At 43.1% G+C, this 16,266-nt stretch overlaps 2 protein-coding genes across 5 annotated transcripts; one reads left to right on the forward strand and one right to left on the reverse strand.

Moving 5' to 3' along the window:
* The first annotated feature begins 22 nt into the window (after positions 1 to 22).
* On the forward strand, positions 23 to 5,920 carry gpr174 (G protein-coupled receptor 174). Of its 4 annotated transcripts, XM_082502769.1 has the most exons (4): positions 23 to 699; positions 957 to 1,134; positions 3,907 to 4,356; positions 4,935 to 5,920. In XM_082502769.1, the coding sequence occupies exons 3-4, from the start codon at positions 4,057 to 4,059 to the stop codon at positions 5,733 to 5,735; spliced, it is 1,101 nt and encodes a 366-aa protein (XP_082358895.1). In that variant the 5' UTR covers positions 23 to 699; positions 957 to 1,134; positions 3,907 to 4,056; the 3' UTR covers positions 5,736 to 5,920. The 4 variants fall into 4 exon arrangements, with proteins under 4 accessions (XP_082358895.1, XP_082358898.1, XP_082358896.1 ...); XM_082502772.1 differs by lacking the exons at positions 23 to 699; positions 957 to 1,134 and adding an exon at positions 2,743 to 2,897; XM_082502770.1 differs by lacking the exons at positions 23 to 699; positions 957 to 1,134 and adding an exon at positions 2,908 to 3,009.
* Positions 5,921 to 6,114: 194 nt separating this feature from the next.
* Positions 6,115 to 12,998, reverse strand: LOC309687684 (integral membrane protein 2A-like). Its single transcript, XM_082502806.1, has 6 exons — positions 12,775 to 12,998; positions 12,313 to 12,450; positions 9,793 to 9,972; positions 9,584 to 9,694; positions 8,730 to 8,874; positions 6,115 to 7,360 (listed from the first exon to the last, which is right to left on the reverse strand). Exons 1-6 carry the CDS (start codon positions 12,844 to 12,846, stop codon positions 7,266 to 7,268), a joined length of 741 nt encoding a protein of 246 aa, XP_082358932.1. The 5' UTR covers positions 12,847 to 12,998; the 3' UTR covers positions 6,115 to 7,265.
* Positions 12,999 to 16,266: the final 3,268 nt, after the last annotated feature.

Consider the following 16,266-nt stretch of genomic DNA (forward strand, 5'->3'; position numbering starts at 1 on the left):
CACCCACCCATCTGTACAGGCCAAGCCTGAGCCAACTCTGAGTCTACATCAGCCCCCAGACGCACAAATGCAGCCCACCTAAGGAAATCTACCAAGAATGAATCATCCACCAAAATGCACCTGCCTCTTGTTTCTCTGTTCTCACACGCATCAAAGTGTAGCGTTTGCTTTCTGACAGTGTCACATTGTAACTTGTGAAAGTTTGCGTCGTGGCTTTGGTGTAAATATTTATTTTTGATTGATTTTTTTTGATGTCCTGTCAATAAAACAAAAAAAGTGCGTGTTGACGTGTTGACTTTGTCCACAAGGAAATGGCAACTAAGAGTGTAATAGCAGAAGCGTCAAAAGAAAATTCTTGTAAACCACACCCCTATGCTCACAGGAAGCCCTCTGTGTGTGTGTCTGTGTGTGTGTGTGTGCGCGCTAAAATCCCCAGAACAGCAGACACACAGACGGGCGACACACATGCAACGAGTGATAGATAAGAAATCAAAACAGGAAAGAGTACGAGTGAAGACAAAAGTTAATGGATATGAAAGATAGATAGAGAGGTAGAATGAAAGAGAGAGGCAGAGAGAGAGAAAGAGGCGGGACACTGAAATTAAAGAGTGTTAGAGGAGGAGAAAGGAGGATGGAGTTTTTCATCTGACGCCTCGGTCTTATCAGCTTTTCGTTTCTCCAGCATCTTTAAAGACAGAGGTGAGAGGTTGATTATTAATTGCTAATAATGTTCAGAAGTGTTCGGAGAAAGTAGCGAGTGTGTGGGGGTTTGTGTGTGGATGCTTTCTATGTGGAGTCATGGCTCATGGGGGACCTTGTCTGTTTCTCCAGTGTGTGGAATGCCTGTTATGTTGAAGTGCGTGTGTGTGTGTGAGGGCCAGTATTGGGGTGTCTGGTCTTTATGTGTCAGTGGACTTCCTGGAGATCACGGCATATTTTCTTGTGTATCTGAACAGGGCACACACACGTGGAGGGACCCCGATGCTCACCGGCAGCGTTTTTGGTTCTGAAACACGAGGTCAGATCTTCAGAAAGCTGCTTACATGCCAGCAGCCCACAGACGGAGGTGAATCACAGCAGATGAGATTATGTGTTTCCACTGGCAAGACCTGATGAAAACTACTGAGTCCTAAGGTAGGGGAGCAGCACTTGCCTTTTCTTTTTAGCTTTATCTTTTTAAAAACAGCTCACTTCTCTCGGTTAGATGGAAATTTCAGCTTGATCTCGACGCTCGTTACCGTAAACATGTTACTTTCACAACAGATGGTCTCGGTTTGACTCCTGTACATACATGTTAAAGCCTCTACTGCGAGAAGGAAACGAGAGCTTGTCACAGATTGGCCTTTTGCACATCATACAAATCAACACACAGCCTTGGAAGGAAGCACATGGTACGTGCATAAGTGAGAGTAATAAGTGGAGAATCCTTTTCAAACAGTAACACACAGGTCAGCGGTCACTGAGTTAAAAGGCAGTCCGAGGGCTGACGGTCTACTGGGGCCTCGGCCTGAGCATAAAAGGCAGTCAGGGAGCTGAGAAGCAGTCCAAGCTTAGCATACCCCCCCTTTTTACAAATAAAATTCCACTGTTTGTTTGTGTATGATTGTGAGGAGTTAAGTTCAGGCCCAAATACTACTTTATACATTTACACTGGTACATCCCAGGCAGGGATCGCTGTTTACACTCCGCTACATTTACTTATACACTGCTAAAGGTACAAGTTACTAAACAGGTCATTATCAAAAGACTGCTGCCTAAACTTCTTTGGCTTGTAACCGCTTACAAAAACAAGGAGTACAAACTAACAAAAAAAAGTGTAAATGTCTTAGATAAATAGCTTTAACATTGAAGAAAGTAAAAATATATTCCCAAATAAAGGCTTTTTGTTTTTTTCTAAAAAGGTCCACCCTATTAATCATTTTACTCCAACGCAGAATTTATCTCGTGACTCTTTAGGGGAGGGCAGACACACGGGTGAGAAGGCAATACTCAAACCGTGTCATCTTTTTACTGTTGCAGCTGAAACAGCAGTGCAATGCTAGCAGCCAAATGTATGCATTCAAATGTAGTCAAATGTGCCACTATATTTAGTCATTTCCCTGTAAAGAAATGTGGCGTTCTTTTAGTTAAGCAACAGGAACGCGAATATCGTGTATAAAAACCTGCTGAGGGAGCCCATAAAGAGAACTAAGAGCAGTTAGTTAACCACTGTTTGTCTTGTGTTTGGCAAGTGCCATTTCCCCCTCACGCACGAAAATAGCTACACAATTTTTGCTGCGTGTTTTGAGTATAGTAGGTGTAAAAAACAAAACAAAAAATGCTTTTCTGAACAGTTTACGTGGCAGTAAGTTTCTTGTCAAATATGAACAATATTTTACTGGCTGATTTGCATTTTCACATCGATAAAATGGTTCATAAATGATCCTGAGATGTCCTGAAACTGGTTAAAGTAGGTCTAATATGCTTTGCTAACATTCTGCCATACATATATAGTGTTCTCATAGTGCTAAACAAGGCCAAAGTTCCAAATAATGACATCAGAGTATGCATTACTAATCCCTGTGAGTCAAAGTTCAGGCTTCAGAATACTCTAAACACAGTTTCTGTTCTTTTTTTCACTGCTTTTTGCTCTGGATGATGTCACTTAAAAATATCCCAATGCGGTTAGCACAGCAGCTCCACCCACCAGCTATTCAAACCTTTTGGTTGCAAGGAGCAGCCAATCAGAAGAAAGCTAGCTTAAAGAGAGGGGGAAGGGAGGAAGACAGTGTATGATTTAAGGGTCCACATGATAAACATTGTCCCTTTTAAACTGATAGAGGATTAATGTACTAATGGAGGCCAGAAATAAACACATGGAGATGTTTATTTGAGCATAGCAGGTGTCTGGGTACTAGGTATGTGGAAGATCACAACACCACATCGTTCCTGGGTTTGCTAGGGTCTAATAAGTCTCATTAGAAATAAGATAACAAGAAACAAAAGCTGATCAAAAAGAGGATGACAACAGTAAGTAAAAAAACATAATTTTAAACTGGTTTATACGCACTAAAGTTTATAGCTGTGGGTGTGTGCACCTATAGGCTGTTCAGTCCCTAACATTACTATTTCCATTTGAACCGAAAGCATTTGAAGATAATCTAAGTTGAAGGTCATCTAAAAGCTTTAAAATTTCATCTCTGTTACTTTCATTTTCTGCTCTGTGTGTGTGTCACAAAGAAGGAGGGAAAAAAAGAAGCGCGTTACAGGCGTCACCTACATCGAAAAACCACCCGCGGTGCTGCTCCTCATCTCAAAGTGCTCTTTAGTGACAGGTTTTTCCTTGATCTGGGCTGTTAACCAGTTGCCTGGTCTGCCTGCGCTAACCACGCTAGTTTCACTTTGATGCCTTGCGCCGTAGTTATTTCACACAGACTCAGTGCAGGCACCATAATGCTCGGCAGTGAAGCAGCACGTGGGGGATTTTACCGACTTCTCTGCGGGTTTGCACGCTTGCTGTAAAGGGCACTGCAAAAACACAGCTATCAAGGATCATTGATTAATTACGTTATTCATAAAAACACATGGGAGATTATAGCTGGCAGGTGCTGCCGCCGAGCACAATGTCATCTGTGTCTCATCTAAAAAGGTTCCTTCTCCAATTCTGATGGCTATCTATGCAACATGCAAAACAGTAACTTTAATATCCCCAGGCTGCACTAGGCGAAAGATGAAGCAGTTAAAACTCAACTGCGTCGCTGTCAAGAGCTGATTTGTACTACAGTGTGTGAGAAAACACAGGCAGAGACAGAACCTCTTGGTGTGAGGTGACAGCACAGAAACCTGTAGTTGTTTTTCTTCCTCTTTCTGGTAACGCTTTCCACCTCCGACTACACTAACTTAACTTACTTTTCTTTCCTCTACCAGACCACCAGACTCTTTGGGGATCGCAGAGAAGCCTGGAGGACACATCAGCGCTGGACAAAAACTTAAAACAAAAGACACTCTTCCTCTGTCTGACATGCCGCAGAGAGTACCAGCTGCACGGGCTGCAGCATGATGTAACCAGCGGCATGGATGCTCAAACCAACCCGTCACCGGACTACAAGCAGCTCTGCTGATACAAGCTTCCTGCTGGTTTGCAAGGCAGCTCATCTTAACACTGACATGAATGTCAGTTCTCCTAATATGAACTGCTCCAATACCAGTGAGATAATAGACTACCAGCACCATTTGTATGCCGTGGTGTACAGTGTGATCTTAGCACCGGGCCTGCTGGGTAACGTGCTGGCGCTGTGGGTGTTCAGGGCCTACATCAGAGAGACCAAGAAGGCCGTGGTGTTCATGATGAACCTGGCTGTGGCCGACCTACTGCAGGTAAAAAATCCTCTTCAGTCGTATTTCGCACTTACTTTCTAGTTTAAACCATTACTGTGAAATCACATGATGTGGTTGTGTGGTTAAGTGACCACATAGCCGTCCTCAGGGGTCAAGCTTTAATCAGGGAAGAAGTTTGCATGCAAGAAGTACTTGTTACACTACTCGTGCCTCTAATAGTTACATTTAGTGTTGTAATGCTGATCCTACAATACGGTTTTAAAACTGCAATAAAGCAAATTAGTGTAATGACCTCTTTAGTTTTTGTTCTGCTTTCATGTACTAAATTAGGAAGTCAAAAAAACAAAATGACTCTTAGATGTTGGCAGAGTTGTGGGAGAATTCCAACCACAAGAAAAAACTTCCATTATAGAACACAACAACTACAGAAGTTCATCTCTTTATTCCAATGAACTGCCTAACGGGGAGGATTTTATTTTAAAAATCTATTTAGAAATGTTTCTGTTTACTAGATAACCAAGCGAGCTCCTTACCATCATCGCCAAAGAGCAAATATGTACATCAGCGTTTGCCTGCTGTTCTCTGCCTTCAATTTTGTCACTCTGGCCTCTCCTCAGGTGCTCTCTCTGCCTCTGCGGATCTACTACTACCTGAATAACTCCTGGCCCTTTGGGTATTTCTTCTGCATGTTCTGCTTCTATCTCAAGTACGTCAACATGTATGCCTCCATCTACTTCCTGGTTTTCGTCAGCATACGTCGCTGTGAGCTCATCATGCGTCCGCTGTTGTACAACTCGGGTCGACAAAAAGGAGACGTGTTAATATGTGGGATCATCTGGCTGATCATCTGTACCGTCTGCCTCGGATTCCCTCTGCTCAGACACGATCCTTCCTTGCCCGAAAGGAACGACACAAATAAGTGTTTCACGGAGCTGCCTCTGCGGAAGGATATCGGTCCTTTGGCAATGTGGGCCCTCTTGATTTTACTAGAGCTGTTCGGCTTCTTCGTCCCTCTCGTTTTGGTGCTAGGCTGCACGTGCATGACTATTTGGAGCCTTCGGGAAAATACAGCAAATGCTATTTCTGACAGAGGGGAGAAAAAGAGAGCGCTGAGGATGATACTAAGCTGTGCTGTAGTCTTCTTAGTGTGCTTTGTACCTTACCATGCCACGATGCCTCTCGACCTTATGGTCAAAGCTAAGAAAGTTACCAGCTGTGACTTTCAGAAACTGGTTCTTCGAAGTCACCCAGTCACACTCTGCCTGGCCAGCCTGAACTGCAGCCTGGACCCTATCATGTACTATTTCACTACTGATGAATTCTGGAGGCGACTGAGCAAGCCAGAGATACCGGAGAGCATACATCTCAGCCGGCGTCTGTCCTGTATAACCGGAGAACAGGACGAAGAGGAGGACTAAACTTCTGGTGGCGACAGCCTCCCCGCAACCACTAACTGAGACTGAAGACTATGCAAACTTCAACTTCCTGCAAACTATGGAAATAACATTTATGCTGAAACGGGAATGTGAAAATATGGAAGTAGAGTTTTAAAATGTTATTTTTTTAAACCTATTTATTTCTCAATAAATGTTTTTTTCCCCTTCCCCCTCTCAATTTGCATTTCCTCGATGAAGGGCGAGTAGTGTCAGCAAGTGAAAGAGAGGAAAACCCCGAAATGCAGCGACAGTTTTCCTCCAGATCCAGTGTTTTGATAACCCGATGTCCTTCGCAGGATGATAAAAGGGTTAGTGTTGGTGCCGCTTTCACCGCCATTATAATAACAAAGCCACTGCGACGTTCAGTAGGTAAACAAATGCAACTTTATTCAAACAACAAAGTGGAGTTCAGTTCAGTAGTTGCACACAACATTGGGCGTTTCCCCCCCTAATATCTTCTAGTATTCAATTAAAAAGCAGAGACAGAAACCCCATCTTTACAAACACACTTCCTGTTGATTGTCTCTGTGTGCAGGCATCAAGTAGGAAATTACTAAAAAATGACTTAAAATGTGCTCGACAGACTTCAGAAATCAAGGACGACTGTTTTCCATTTAAGCACACGATGTGTGTAAAGATCACAGGGAGCCATCTCGTGTTATAACACTACGGATACATAATAGTCAAATTAGATAACTGACTGTTTTCAAGTCAAATTAAGTGAAATTTCCCTTTAGCTTATTCATCGTTAGCTCATCACTCTGGTTAAGGATCACGCATGAAGCTTGAAACACAAACACAAAAACTGGTCATATATTGTAAGGGTGCTGGACTGTTTCCCATCAGGTATGAGACCATCAGAAACACTAAAGTTATCACACAGCAGCACTGTGGGGGATATCTACAAACAGTGGTGACTTGAGAGCGTTGCGTTACCATCCATGGACAAGCATGTTACACGTATACTGTACCAGACATCTCCATGCTGACTTGTGCTATATCACGCTGTAACAGAATACAAATACCTGGTCGAACCTGCACCGTGCACCCGGGTCAGAGCGGCGACAGGAGGTTGACGCAACACACGCCTAATATGATCTCACTAGAATATTCAGTAGGATGACTAATAGCTCTGCTCTGGATGAGGCGGATGTGTCGTTATATAGTAACATCAATAAGATCTGTCTGCAGGAAACTACAGCAACAAAACAGAAAGCAACGTAATAAATGAAACTTGTATATCTAACTTTAGCTTACTGACTTAAAGTAATAACCAGTACAAGACTAGCTAATGAATACTTACGCACTTGTGACCTATCACGGGTTCGAGGGAGTACATCAGAGGAGAAGGGGGCTAGGCTCTAATGCTGCAACTTAAATTCACTCAACACTAGATTAAAAGCAGGGGAGGCAAAAACTGGAAAGAGTTTTGTACAGAAGTAACTTTCTGCTGTTCCCTTCACCGCCCACTCCCACCTACCCTCTCTCGCTCTCTATGACCTATATTCATGCTTAAGCCTTGCAGATGCGGGTCTCAGTCACAAACTTGTTCTCAAAGTGATGGATGGTGAAACATTCGTCCGCCGAGCGCTTCTGGATGCCTCCACCTGACAAACAAAAAGACAAATAAGCAGCAGTGCTAAGTATTCATCTCAATATTCAGCCGTGGGCGTTTGACACATTTCAAACACAACTACATTTAGGAAGATGTGTCAAGCATGGTTGGTGCCTGTTTACACTCGTCCTCTTATTCGGTTTCTAACCAAAGTGTGTTTGACACTGTATAATTTCTGCATCTACTTGATAAGTCAGCAGTTTCTGTTTGAGCCATAGTGATTAGTGACTCCAAAATCAATATTAATGTGTACCTAGTAAATAAAAAGTTATCAATGTCAGCAGCTAACTTCATCCTTGATAAGAACTATACAGGGATACATGTTTATATAACTCAACCATCAGAAATGTATGAAGGCCTAAAGTTGTAACTGCATTATGTGACAGCTTGCTTCCTTTATGTTGTGGTCAGCGTATTTTGTTTGAAAGCTGTTTCTGTTAGCCAAAAGATAAAATCATAATAAATTACACTAACACTCTGCTAAACAAGCTAGCTCATACAGTTTTATACATAACCAGTGTGAAATACAGTACAGTAATTTTTATGGTCTGGCTATTTTTTAGCTAGCGATAATGTTAGCTGATTACTTTACAACACTACTACATCAATATTACTGAAAAGCTTAACTCATGACTACAAATCTATAGTCCTGAAACTAAAGAGCACAGTCATGTCGGTGGGGTCTGTCTTTTAAATACTAGCACTAATTTTCATCGTGTGGCTTACTATTAGCTACCGCTAATGTTAGTTTATGACTAAGCAGCACCACGGTATTACCAAAAAGCTTAACTCATGACTACAAACCTGTAGTCCTGAAACTAAGGAGCACAGTCATGTTGGGGGCATCCGTCTTTTAAATACAAGACCTAATTTTGACTGTGTGGTTATTTATTATCATTAGCTACCGCTAATGTTAGCTTATGACTTAACAGCTCTACACATAGCTATGAATGCAAATGATCCTGAAACTGTAAGACAAAGTCCAGTTTCAGATATATTTTATATACAGACATTGATTTTGACGTTCTGGTTATTTATGAAAGAGCTAATGTCAGCCAAGTAGCTTCCTTTCTAAAATACGAGACAAGTACAGGATGGAAAAGTTGCAAACTCAAACTTTTTAGTTTGCACTTGCTGAGTAAAGCAAAAAAATCTTGCATAACAGCAGTGATGTCGTAATTAAAGATTAAATAATATAATTAAGTAATATAAAGATTAAAGAGGATTATATATTACAGCTTAATACAGTTAAAGACATGCATGTTATATACACAAGTTCCTCTGGTCTGCACCCTATTTCCGAGGGGTTGCCACAGAGCTGCAGGTTAATCAGAGGTTTTACATTTCCATCACATCTATACCTGGCAGGCTGGCACGGCGCTGCATTCTGTACGTTTCTTTTCCATCACAAAGACGGCGGATATAAAAGCCCAGGGGTTTGACATCATCAATGCGCTCCGTCACCACCAGGTCCTCGTGCACCAGGTAGCTGCGGTAAGAGTCAGACTGGAACAAAGACCAGAGCATGAGACTGTCAGGGCACCTTTTTAAATTAAAAAAATACTTTTGATCTTCCACCAGATAAAACAGATCAGTGAAAACTGAATAAATTTTTTTTTTAAAAAGGTGATGAAACATAGATTTGTGAAACAACTCTACACCAAGTGTTGAAATTTCCTGATTTCCTCACTAAGCAAACTAAACTCCGCCAACCTGTTTCCACCTTCACATGCTAAAACTACCCAACACTACATCAATGATTTTTAAAAAGTCCCTATTTGAATATGGAGACTTTTTGAATACAAGTATGCAGTATAAATGCAGCGTACTTCTAGTTTACTGCATGAATAAAGGAAGAAGGGGACAAGCCTGTGGGTGGAAGTCGCTCATTTATCATCTTTAGTTTCCTGTCAAGAACCTACGTTTCACTTAAGATGATATTATTGCATAGTCTCTGCCAGTGAATAATAGAAAACTGAATTACAGGAACTTTACAGTTTAGCCAATATTTAAAACCTACCTTCATATGTACAAATTAAAGATATTACAGATTTGAGAAGGATTAAAGAGCAGACAGTTTGTGGAATGACAACACATCCCTGAATTTCTTATGTGTGCATGAGCTTTAACAAGACTTATGTGTTCGGTTTGTCCGTCATCCAAGTCTGGACTTTCATCTGTGTCTTCAGGTGCTGCTAGGAGGGACCGTACTCACCATCAGCTGTGAGAACAGGTCAATGAGGTCCTGAGGGGGGAGAACTACTGAGGTGTTCAGGGGAATCACAAAGCAGGTCCTCAGAGTCAGGTCCAGATAGGCCGTCAGCTTCTGCTCACACACACACATGAAATCATCGGGAAAGAATTTAGAGCAGCAGAAATCATCCACCGAGCTGCGCCAAGTGTGACAGAGTCCACAATCCTCACCCTGTTGAAGTCGTGCAGGATGTAAGCGGGGTCTCCGGGCCTGAAGCGGGGAGGAGGGACGCTGATGACGGCGATGTTGTCAGAGATCTCCACCTCCTCCTCCACTCGCGGCAAGTAGTAAGGCTGGCTCTCTGCTCCGGACGACACGTCTCTGAACTCCATCGCGCCATGATACATCCTCTGATGAAGAATGCATCTCATTTAGTCTTAAGAACATGTAAAGTGAGGTGGGGGCACTGGAACCTTTGCTTATGTACATTTTACAAAAAAAAAGAAAGAAAACACACTGTAATAGAGTTATTTTATTTTCAACCAGCAGTGCAGCTGGGATTTGCCTCTACAACCACAGACGCATCATCTGGTATTACTGTGAATCTGCAATATCAGCTGTGAATCTGTGTGTTCTGTTCCTGTCTAAAGTTCACGTTTCACACACTGCACCAACTACTGAAAAACAATCACGCAGCTGTCGAGGAAGCTCAGGCTGCCAGGGGGAGCCAAAGCACGCATGTTCTGCTTGGTTCCAGCACAGTTACATCACGGCATATAGCAGGACTACGTTTACACAAACAAGCCTACAGTTTTTCCATGACTATTGATCATAGTTTCTTTTAATATCAGGTTTTAAGCTTATGTTTACACACTCACTCTCCACATGGCACTGATAATAAAGATTTCCAGTAACATTTTTGGCATATGTGAGGCATTTATTTTCTTGCAAATCAAATTGTGATAATTATGCTGATAATTATGGCACACTGGCTCTGGCTGAGATGTCAGAAGCCCCGCCCACCCAGTGCTCTTACCTTTTGTTTGCAAAGAGCATCCAATCAAAAGAATCATACTTTCAAACAGAATGAAATGAACAGAGGGGGCTGTTGTAAAGGCTCACCTTTCAGCACATTCACTTCACCAGATGCACCTTGTTTCTTTTCCTCACCTTTGATTGGGTGTGGTGCTTGGCCTTAATTGCACTCACCTGTCACTCGTTATATAAGGACTGCACTCACCTACCCCTCACTCTTTCTTCACTCCCACATGGGGCGGCAGCTGAGCGAGAGCAGTCCATGTGTGTCTTTCTTTCCTTCCTTCTTTGCCTTATTGATTTGGAGAATAAAAGGAAAACCCTGAGAATAATTAGATGACTGCTTATTCTTATTCTAACCGGATGAGCCCATGATGCTGATTGCTTAAGCCCTGAAGAGAGCAGTCCATGTGTGTCTTTCTTTCCTTTACCCGTTATACAATATACAATAAAACAACAAAACCTGCACATGATTGATGACTGCTTATTTTCATTCTAATCGGATGAGCCCATGATGACGACTACTGAAACCCTGAACCTTCCTTCCTCCAAAACAGGGGGCAGCACCTATTATTGATATGGATTCTTTTTGCAAGGGTTTCTCCACTTTAGTCCAAGATTCACTTCAATGCTGTGCAAATCCACAAACTGGACCATTGAGTTTTGCTGCATTGTTATCTTTTTCTGTGTATCATGTGTCACTACAGTTTCAAAGCTTAGAAGTGAGGAAACAGCTGAGATCAAAAGCACGACAAAATTCAGAGCAACAGATTCTTGTGATGAAATCTCAATTTTATCAGAATTTCTCAAGCAACATACTGACAGTTACAGTTTCACACACTGCTCTCCCCCCCACCTCGCTTTGCTTCATTTGCATGGGTGTGGGGTTGCCTCATCTCATTGACTCTAAGACCCTCCTGCTGGCAACACAACAACGGGGGGAAAAAAGGTGAAGTCTGCACTTTCTCTAAACATGAAAAGGAGTGAACAATAGCACTCTGTTTTCTAACGGTACAAACCAGTGTTAATAATTCTTCATCACTTCTAGACAGTGACAGTTTATGAGAGGAAGAAAACATATCTGATAACGTCAGTGGATAACCAAATTAATTCATACAGCTGCTTAATTTCCCAGAGGCAGTCTGCAAGGTCTGCCCCACAGATGCCCCCCCCCCCTCCCCTCCCCCAACCTTTACAATATGTGCATGGTGATTTCACTGACCTGTATTTGCAACGTGAAAATGAAACAATTTGGAAAAGGTTATAACGTAAAATAGTCTTGGGTTGTAGTTTAACTTTCTACGCGTTTCAGTGACTTGCTTGCAGAGCTGGTGGCATGTGCCTCACGTGCATAAGGATGGACAGAAAATGAATCTACTAAAAGGATCTGCAACATTAAAGTGTTATGCACAGTTATGAAACCACAATCATGGCCTAATGTACACACACACACACACACATATACATATACATATATATATATATATATATATATATATATATATATATACATACATACATATACATACACACACACACACACACATATACAGGTACTTACTTTGAGAGGACTTTAGATTTTAAATGCTTTTTTTAAAATCAAATATTCTGATTTCATAAGACCCCCTCCCACTCTTTGCAACCCCTTTTTAAAAGATGATAACATGTGTAAGAGAATATTCACGAAGAATGAGCTGCAGCGCACGCGCACACACCTTTGGGGTGAAATATCGGTAGAGACAGGCCCCCCCTACGATGAGCCCACTGAGGATGAAGGCGATGCCTAACAAGGTGAGCAGGCAGCGACCTGTGGAGCCCTCGGCGCCCACTGGAGCAGAGGCCACTTCAGGGTCCTACACACACACACACACACATCATATTAGCATGACATTCACATTCAGCTTTGATTAAACAATCCCTTAATCCCACCCCATCTTTGTCCTCCGCACAAAAACAGCTGTGCAGGAGATGGGCGGTCCCATCGTGTCCTGCTCTATGCGCTATGCAAAAATCACCGCGTGTCAAATCACACTTAGCACAACAATGCGCGACAACCCTGTGAATGCTCACATGGATGAAGTCCACACGCTTTGCTGGCCGATCCGGCACAGCAGGCCTGCTACCAGGCTAAAGTCGGACACCGGGCTCAGGCGCAGCGCTGTGCCCCGTTAGCTCACCTTAACAGCGGCTGGCACCTCTTTGCCCAGCGCCTTCTGCGCCAGAGCCGAGTTAAAGGCGATCTTCACCATGCTGGAAGAACAGACGTCGGCTTGGGTTTTTCTTGTGCAAACAAAAATAACAGGGGAGGGGGACTTGCGGCGCTAGACTGCAGGTTCCGTTTATTCTCCGCAGCTCAGCTGTGTGACGCACTTTCCAGCCTCGGCTTTATCTAGCGTTTCCGGTGGCTGCAGGGGGGCGGAATCAAAAAAAACAAACAAACAACAGGCTGGAGAATATGCTTCAGTCTGAGAATACGCAGGCAGCCATGACCTACCTTAGTTTAACTACAGGTAGCGGTTTAACATTTACCGCTTTCATAATTTATTTATTAGCAGTTTCTCTCCACAGCCTTTATTTGTTTCTTGGTGTGTTTGTGTAGTTTTGGTGCCATCCAGTGGCCGCAGGTGGAACCTAAACAATTCCCCATGCAAGATCTTCCATTCATTCATCAGATTGAACCTGACACCCAAAGACACAACTGTTTACACTTTCAGTCAGCTACATTGCCTACATTCACTTCTTGCATGACAAACGACTCGATCTCGCGACCAACTGCACTGTAATGCAATGAAAAATAATATCTGAGTGTATAATGCAGCTCATTCATCTCTGCGAATGTTCCACTCTGCAAACACATTCCCTCCTGCATGCTGGGAACTACCTGCCAGCGTGTCTGCCCACTCGCATTAGCACACACAGTACACAGCTTTTACTGCGCTGCGTGCAAAACACGGGCCGCTGCCAAGGCCGTACAGTATGTCTGACACATATCCTCAGTCCGGCGGTGGTCCCTCTGCTTCCTCTCTCTCAGTTAGGTTTGTACGTATGAGTAAATAAACACTTAACTGCTGTAGCCTACTGCTGCTTTAACTCCACGCAACTCGGTGGCATCTCTCCAACCCTCTGCACTGCAACTGTATGCATCACACACACACACACACACACACACACACTCTGCAAGGCTCTGATATTTGCTCTGTTAAACAGACAGATTGGACCGGTAATCACCACTGAAAGGTACATAAACAGAGCAGCTGATTTCTGTACCTTACTCCCCTTCCGCGCGCCCCCTCAACACTGGCTCTGCCTGAAAATCCTAAGTGGTCCTGAAGGCTTGTTTATGGGCTCGTCTTACGCTGTGTTTGATCTGAGAGCTTGCCCACACATGCGTAGCACGGACACGCCACACACACGCTGCAAAAGAGAGAGGGAGAGACAGCATTAGCAGTAATAGCTGAGATGATAAACAAAAGACTTATATGTAATCCTGAGGGCTTCTCGGCATCACACACAACAGCAGGAGAGGGGAAAAAACAGAGGAGAGAGCAGGATTCTCATTCCAGGAGGGAAACAAGGGATGACTGGGGTGAGGTGGGGTGGGAGAGGCATGGAAGCAGGTGGGGGGTGAAATAGAGTGATTCGGGTAGAACGTGAAGTGATGACTGGGGGGGAAAACACTGAGAAGGAGTTGCCGGGAGAGGCAAAGCAATCTACAGAGTCTGATGCTTGAGTGAGTTTTCCGAGGAGCTGATTAGCGGCGGATTAAGGTTGCAGTCCATCCAGTTTAGATCTCAAACTTTCTAACACGCCTCCTAGGTGGAACTGAACACAGCTGAACACAATCGGACAGCCGTGTTTTTGGTGCACAAGCACACATAGGTGGGAGAGTGTCATAATGCTGGATGGCAGGCATGTATGATGGGAGTCTGAGCGCCAGTGTTCCCCTGTGGTCTGCAGCAAGCGTCCAACAAAAGCAATAAGGCTACACTCGTGCACATGTGTACACAACACGCACACCCTGCGCCTGCAAAGTCAGCACAGTGTGGGAGTCTGCAGGGGCATAGCTGGTTTCACAAAGACATTCTCATGCATGACATCACCGGCTCTCGTGCCAGTAAATATGAACCCACATACAGACACACACCTCATAGATTTGTCATCGATTTCAATACCAGACATGTGAAACCACAAGTGACAAATGACTTTGTCCCTTTCGGTGTTCACACACCACACACACACACACACACGGCGCAGACAGAAACACACAGCCCTAAAATACTGCTATGGTAACAGCTGGCCACAGGGTTTTGTTGAGCCCAAAACGTTAGACACTGCTCGGTGCTTCATAACGTCACTGACATGTTTTCATGTGGATCCACCATAATCACCATGTGCCTCCAGTGAGAGAACATTTAGTGGTCAAAGAGAACGGGAGAGCAAAAGAAGATGGAGAAACAGAGCGGCGGATCTCTCGGGGAATGAGCAGCGATGCTGCTTCACAGCATCCAAAATTTTGAGTGATCCTTGCCCCACCACACACACACACACGCACGCACGCACGCACGCACGCACGCACGCACACACACACACACACACACACACACACACACACACACTTCTCGCAATCACATGTGGATCTGAGACAAGGGTGACAAATGAGTCTTTCCTATGAGTATCAGCTTCTAAAGCTGCGTTTGCTCCCTCACAGCACTGCCTGTCTTGTGCTCTTCATCCTCTCAGCTTGGCTCACCTCTGGGAAATGTAATAATTTCATGCTGAAGGAGTTCTTTTGGGGTGGTTGGGGGATAATAGGGTAGGATTGGGTTGCACTGGCTATTCTTAAGTTTTATATGTGACTCCCTTATGAAGTTCCTAAGCACTTTTAACTAGTTTTTTAAAAATATATACATTCACTCTAAACCATAGACAGTATGTAAATAACTCTTTATATATAGTCTGGCTACAGAGAGGTAGAAAATATTTGTAGCAACTTCCATGCTAAACATAAACCTGTAAAGAGGAAGTAATGCTACAAGCTACAGACATTTTAGAGCTAAATAAAGTGTGTGAACACACAGTCATGTCTGTTCATAGGACTCTCTGCATGCCTGTAACTACGTACACACTTACTGCTTCCACAGCAACAGAGAAAGTACCTGCTAATCAAATGCACTGACCATCAGCAAGAGTGAGCCCCTCTATAAAAGCAATTGCTTGGTCAGACCATGCAGTGTGCAGAGAAACTGCAAAAAAACAAAAAAACAGCAAACAACAAAAAAAAAAAACAACAAAAAAACTCCACAGGCGTCAGTTAGCATGTTAAATGTTAAAGTTCATGGCAGTACAATTAGAAAAAGACAATTACTGAAAAACAGTTACTTCAAGTTACTGTTGCTAAAGGTGGTTTTGAAAACTACTGGATCATGGGTTTTCTGACTTTTCACAAAAGGTATAACTTTGCTATATTTATGTGGATACACAAGGAAATATTGTGCGATTTATTTTTCACAATTTTTTGTAGCTAAATTCCTAATATGCTAATTTAACTAAAATCATGTAAAATTAGCGAAACTTTTTGCAGTTTAAGGTAGGTCTTGTATATTGTTTTTGAAGGATTATCGTGAAATACGTATGCTATTATACATTTAATGTTACTAAATTAATTTTAT

The sequence above is a fragment of the Aulonocara stuartgranti genome, assembly GCF_965226115.1.
Source record: "Aulonocara stuartgranti genome assembly, chromosome: 2".
In the NCBI taxonomy this organism is placed as follows: Eukaryota; Metazoa; Chordata; class Actinopteri; order Cichliformes; family Cichlidae; genus Aulonocara; species Aulonocara stuartgranti.

Bases quoted from the DNA above. Each gene is read 5' to 3' on its own strand.
- gpr174 (XM_082502769.1), top strand. From the start codon at position 4,057: ATGCTCAAACCAACCCGTCACCGGACTACAAGCAGCTCTGCTGATACA. The intron at 4,357-4,934 runs GTAAAAAATCCT...GCCTCTCCTCAG, and splicing joins CTGTGGCCGACCTACTGCAG to GTGCTCTCTCTGCCTCTGCG.
- LOC309687684 (XM_082502806.1), bottom strand. From the start codon at position 12,846: ATGGTGAAGATCGCCTTTAACTCGGCTCTGGCGCAGAAGGCGCTGGGC. The intron at 8,875-9,583 runs GTGAGTACGGTC...TCTTTGTTCCAG, and splicing joins ACCTGTTCTCACAGCTGATG to TCTGACTCTTACCGCAGCTA. The intron at 7,361-8,729 runs GTATAGATGTGA...TTTGTTTGTCAG, and splicing joins GCGCCGTGCCAGCCTGCCAG to GTGGAGGCATCCAGAAGCGC.